Genomic DNA, 6,149 nt, shown 5'->3' on the forward strand with positions numbered 1-6,149 from the left:
GGATGGTTGTGAGCCACCATGTGGTTGCTGGGATTTGAACTCTGGACCTTCGGAAGAGCAGTCGGGTGCTCTTACCCACTGAGCCATCTCACCAGCCCTTAAGATACTTTTTAAATGCCAGTCATTCATCTTTAGGGATAAGACTTCCTCTGAGTTCTGGCAGCTGTAGAGGGGTAGTTCTCACTCACCTCTTTTAGTCTTTTTACATTTACTTATCAGGAGGGGCACATGCCGCTGTGTTCAGTGGAGGTCACAGGACAGCGTGCAGGAGTCAGTTCTGTCCTTCCATCATGTGGTACCTGGGACTTGAACTCAGGTTGTCAGGCTTGGCAGCAGGAACCCATACCTACTGTGCCAGCTTACTACCCACCCCAACCTCAACAGGTATTTTTGTTAGTTTTGTTTGTTTTTTAGATAGGGCCTCCCTCTGTAGTAGACCAGGTCAGCCTAAAACTCACAGAAATCTACCTGCCTCTGCTTCCTGGTGTTGTCACTAAAGGCATGGGCCACCACTCCTGGCCAGGAAGTTTTTCATTTTTATTGTTATTATTGTCCTGGCTGTCCTGGAACTTGGAACTCACTCTGTAGACCAGGCTGGCTTCAAACTCAGAAATTCGCCTGCCTCTGTCTCCCAAGTGCTGGGATTAAAGGTGTGCGCCACCACTGCCCGGGTATTTTAAGTTTTTTGAGGCAGGGTTTCTCAGTGCAGCTGTGGTTGTCCTGGAATTCACTTTGTAGAGTTTGAGTCTGGCCTCAAACTCAGAGATCTACCTACCTCTGTCTCCCAAGTGCTGGAGTTAAAGGTGTGTGCCACCACTACTGCTCTTGGTCAGGAATCTTTTAATGTCAATGTCATTCCATTTGTATAAATGACTAAGACCTGGTCTTGTGTGTTTTACACTCAAGGCAGGTCTAACAGCTAAATACCATGGGATGGAGTTGTAGGTGTTAAAAAGCTTGTTTTTATTCTTGGGTATAGCTGGTAGTTTAAAGTTCTCTAAAGTAGCCACTGGCAAAGGGATATAAGGGGACAAGGTGAGAAAAGAAAGCTCTTGATTCTCAGTTCTAACTCAGGAGGTCTGGGCATGTCCTAATACGCAGGCCCTGGCCTAAGGAAGCCATCGCATGGGAGACGTTCCTTGAGAAATGCATGATTAAGGTGCTAGTGTAGTGGAACCCTCAAGACTTAAGCAGACACTGAGTAACTCCTCAATGCCACCCAAAAGTTCCAAAGCAGTTAGCAAGTGACAGTTACAAATAAAGCCTGGGCAGGAAAAAAAAACATGTGGAGAAAGGAATTATCAGCTAGGTCCCAGAGATGCTGAAATTGTGTAACAAAGATGCCGGATCCTACTCCTTTGAGGATCCATCTGACATCGCGCCTGGGGTTTTCAGCATGCTGGATAGCAGTCATCAGCCTCTGGACAGCAGTCATCAGCCCCACTGGAGCACGGAGCTCACAGGGGAGCAGCTTTCACCGCAAGCCTGTCCACTGCTGGACCAAAGGGGCGCTGCACTGGAGGAGACCAAAGTCTTGCTTCAAGCAACCAACAAAGGTGGGTCAAGTCTGAAGGAGTGTTCTCATGTGCAGTGCCATCCATCTGGTTTGGGAGACAGGAACTTGGGCCTCTACTTCTCCAGTCTCCACTGACCCTGTATTTTGGGGTCATTGATAACGAGAATTGAACATGGGCAATTAGGTCTGATTTAGCCAGGAAAGCATGTAGCCTATCTTCCTCATATGTATGCCTTTCCCCATACAGTTCTTCCTGTTTGGAGCTATATCAATTTTCAATTTATTGGTTTTTTTAAAATATTTACTTTATCGATTGTGCTAAAATAAATTTCTCACCCAACGTGGTAGCACACACCTTTAGTCCTAGTACTTGGGAGGCAAAGGCAGGAGGATCTCTGTGAGTTCAAGGCTAGCCTGGTCTACATAATGAGTTCCAGGACAGCCAGGACTATGTAATGAGATTCTGTTTCAAAATACACACATGAGTGTGTGTGCACATGCACACACACACACACACACACACACACACACACGGAAAATGAATTTCTCTATTTTTAAAAATTCAGTCATTTCTGAGATGAGTGGAAAAAACTGAGTTTTTTTTTTCCCACCTGAGGTCAAAAAATTGAGAAGTGGATTATTGCTCTTCATTGGTTTCTGTTTTTTTTTTTTTTTGGTTTTTACAAGATGTCAGTGTGGCTGAACCTGACCTTGAATATTGGATACTCAGTCTTTTTGCCTCCACATTCCGTGTCGATTACACTTGTATATACACCACCATTCCATATAAATTACAGTCATCCACGCACCATTGCACCCAGCTTAACCTGTCTAGACTCTTAAGTCACGGGAGAAGAGAGTTATTTGATTTTTAAACATTATCAAGAAGATTATTCTCTTCACCCTGTCATAGATCCTGTTATATAGGCATTTACATTGTCCTTTAGATTCTAGTAGATTCTGTAGGAGAAGAAAAACAAGACAGTAGGATCCCCTGCCTTCTCCCCCCAGGACGTAGCAGAAGGACTGAAAATTTGAAGCTAGCCTGGGCTATGTAGTGAGACTCTGTCTGTCTCAAACAAAGCAAAGCAGCAAGAGCCACACAGTAAGGAAGCCAAGCACTGTGCTATACATGTGAACTAAGTCTTGTAAGATCAGAAGAGATCTGGTGTAACGTCTCTGATATCTCTGCACCCTGGACAGCAATAGCCTTCCTTCCCTGAGACATACACATAATTCCCAGTCAGGGTGGGTATGGAGATGGGGGCTACCGAGAACTTAATGGCTAGAAGTCACAATGGAGTCAAGTTGGTGAGAAACTGGCTTGGGTGGTTCTATCAAAACTGTAATATTTGGTGGGGGGATTTCATTCCATTGGTAGAGTGCTTTTGAATGTGTAAGACCCTTGGGTTCATTATCTGCATGATCACCTGACCCCATTCCACCTGCCCTAAAACATACCACTGGCCAGTCCCAGGCAGCCACGTGACGGTCCTATTGTTTGTGTTTCCCTCTCCATCCCACAATTCCTTGGGTGCTCTTCTCTCCTCTGATCTTACCTTAGAAGCACAATGTCCACTGACTGGGTCAGCGGGCCAGGGGCCCTTTTGTCTCAGCAAGAGGAAACTGCTTTTTCGGTACAAAATGAAGCTGTCCAGCCAGCTGTTATTTCACACTTGGCTCAACGCTGACTATGGTTGCCATTAACTGGATTCATTTCCCCGGATTTCTTTTTCAGCAGCTCAAGATGGAAAGCTGAAGTTTCAAGACACCAACATCCCTTACCAGCATGAACAGGAAGAAGAGAACCTTCAATCAACCGCCACTGAACCCTCATCTCCAGAAGAGCTGTCTGAACTGGATGCTCAGCCCACTTTACTCCCACAGACAGATCAGAGAGAGGTAAAGTAGTTACTCTGCTGAGAGGTTTCTGGCAGAAACCCCCAGGGGAAAACTACAGGAGCAACACTCTGTCCTGATTGAGAAAGGGATTTAAAAAGTGCTGAGCCAGCTGACAGGCAGGGTTTAGTGAGCCCCACCCAGTACCCCGTGCTTAGAGCTCATAAGTTTTCATTAAAAGTTTTTAAAAGGAGGGCTGGGGAGATGCTTCAACAGTTAAGAGCACTGAGTGCTCTTCCAGGGGACCCAAGTTCAATTCCCAGCACAAACATAGCAGGCTAGCAACTATCTGTAATTCCATCTCCAAGGAATCTGACATACATGCAAGCAAAATACTGATGCATATGAAATAAAAAAATTTAAAAGTTGTATTTACTGGCACTGGAGAGAGAGATGGCTCAGCTGTTAAGAGCACTGACTACTCTTCTCTTCCAGAGGTCCTGAGTTCAATTCCCAATGATCACATGATGGCTCATAACCATCTGTAATGGAATCTGAGTCCCTCTTCTGGCATGCAGGTATACATGCAATAGAGCACTCATATACTTTAACAAAAAAAGTTGTATTTGTAGAAAATGTTTTTTAAGAAGATGTATTTATTTAATATGAGAGTATTGTGTCTGCATGCATGTCTGCATGTCATGTGTGTCCTTGGAGCCCATGGCAGCCAGAAGAGGACATTAGATTTTTCTAGGACTGGAGTTACGGATGGTTGTGAACTACCACGTGTGTGCAGGGAACCAAACCTGGGTCCTCCAAGAGTAATAGGTGCTCTTAATCAATGACCCATCTCTCCGGTCCCTTTGTTTAGTTTTTAAAGATTTACTTATTTATTATTTTTTATGCATATGAGTGCTTTGCTTGCATGTATGTGTGTGTCTCACATGTGTGCAGTGCCCATGAAGGTCAGAAGAGGACACTGAGTCCCCTGAAACTAGAGTTCTAGACAATTGGGTGCTGCCACATGGGTTCTAGGAATTATATCTGGGTTTTCTGAAGAAGCAGCCAGTGCTCTTAACCACTGAGCCGTCTCTCCTGTCCCTACAGTCTTTAGGTGTGAATTTGGAATGATCACCTGAAGGGCAAACTGCCATTTTGCTTTTATTCATTACAATTTTGTGGGTGGGTGCATGTGCCACACACACGAGGTACCTTTGTGGGGGTCAGAGGATACCTTTGTGGAGTTATTTTTCTCCCAACACTTCTATGTGGGTTTCAGAGACTGAACTCGGGTCACCAAGCTTGCTCAGCTCAAGTTTGAGCCATCCTGCTAGCCTCCAAACTGTCATTTGAAAACTGTCACCACTCTGCAGTGACACACTGACTGGGGGCTGGGCAGTGTGGGGAAGAGGGCCCTTGTGAAGTGGCACAAATCTTGTGCGTTCTGGAAAAGACATTGTTGCTGGCGTTTTACAACTCTCACCAACCGCTTTTACCAATGTTTTTCCACTGTCCAGTCCAGTGAACCAAAAGCTCAAGACAAGAATGACTTATCCCAGGTGCTAAGCGAGCTGCAAGTGTCACATGCAGAGACCACACTGGAACTGGAAAAAACCAGAGACATGCTCCTTCTGCAGCGCAAAATCAACATGTGTTATCAGGTGCAGGGCATGGGCCAGGAAGCTGGGTGGCTGAGACTCACACACACCCGGGAGCAAGCATGGCTTGGGGTCGGGGTTGGTGGTTAGCAACGAGCTTCCTATGGAGGCGCCTCGGGACTCACTCACACATGCCCAGGCACCTGGCCCCAGAAGTCAGCTAAGGGGGAGCTCATAAAACGGCAAGTGCCAAACTTCCGGGTTCATTTCCCCCCAAAGTCCTAGGGACGCAATTACCCAAGGTGCCACGGGTGCAGCCACGAGTGAAGGGTCTTAGAAAGCCTGAGCTTCCTTCCTGGGCGGAACCTGCCCTGCTGAGGAGGTCGCATCAATCTCCTATTCCAGCGAGGTCCAGTTTTTAGAGTCAGGGCTCTTGGGTTCTGCGACACAGAGAGGAAAGTTCTTATTTTGTTTCAGGAGGAGCTGGAGGCAACGCTGACAAAAGCTGACAGGGAAAACAGGGACCATGAAGAGAAACTGGAGAGGCTGAATCACCTCCTAGACTTCAAGAACAGCCGCATCAAGCAGCTGGAAGGTATTTTAAGAAGCCACGGCCTTCCAACATCTGGCAAGTCTTAGAACTTTGTTTCCATCTTGGGCGATGTCACATGACTAACAGCGACCCAATCCTCCTGACTTTCTCTCTTTCTGCTCTCATCCTCTCTCACATCATGGTTGGTTTGTAACTTCATTTCCTCTTCTGCCCAATGCAAATCTCTGATTTTTTTTTTCTGGAGAATTTCCACAGGGCAGCTGTGCTTCCGGGTGGTTGGAAGAGTGTCATTGAGGGTGACTGGCCCCAAGGCTGGTGAATCTCTCCTTTCCTCTGTCATTTTGTGAATCTGTGCGTATTAGCCTACGGCAGGTCTTGCCAGGTAATGCACCCTTGTCACGCATTTCCTCTCATCTTTTCCTGAGATCTCTCTCTATAATCTTTGTTGAGATGTAAGGATGTAGGCAGAGGCAGGGCAGGCGTTGCCAGTGTGCTTCCTGTTCGGGGTCTTCCTATTTCAGATGGTCACTACAGAACAGGATCCACTCTCAACCTTGAGTTTAAGAAGTAGGCTTCCGTGGTGGCGCAGGCCTTTAATCCCAGCACTCGGGAGGCAGAGGCAGGCGGATTTCTGAGTTCGAGG

The 6,149-nt window shown here is 46.5% G+C and overlaps 1 protein-coding gene across 3 annotated transcripts in view; it reads left to right on the top strand.

Annotated features, from left to right (window-relative positions):
• Nucleotides 1-6,149, top strand: part of Rpgrip1 (RPGR interacting protein 1) — a 50,736-nt gene that overhangs the window by 22,838 nt on the left and 21,749 nt on the right. For 2 of the 3 annotated variants that reach the window (XM_021182684.2, XM_021182686.2), the window contains exons 10-13: nucleotides 1,396-1,556; nucleotides 3,255-3,418; nucleotides 4,873-5,016; nucleotides 5,431-5,548. In XM_021182684.2, the coding sequence (XP_021038343.1) occupies nucleotides 1,396-1,556; nucleotides 3,255-3,418; nucleotides 4,873-5,016; nucleotides 5,431-5,548 (587 nt within the window). Of the gene's footprint in view, nucleotides 1-1,395; nucleotides 1,557-3,254; nucleotides 3,419-4,872; nucleotides 5,017-5,430; nucleotides 5,582-6,149 lie in introns of all 3 variants that reach the window. The other variant, XM_029469308.1, reaches the window with a different exon arrangement.

This window comes from Mus caroli, chromosome 14, assembly GCF_900094665.2.
Source record: "Mus caroli chromosome 14, CAROLI_EIJ_v1.1, whole genome shotgun sequence".
Taxonomy (NCBI): Eukaryota; Metazoa; Chordata; class Mammalia; order Rodentia; family Muridae; genus Mus; species Mus caroli.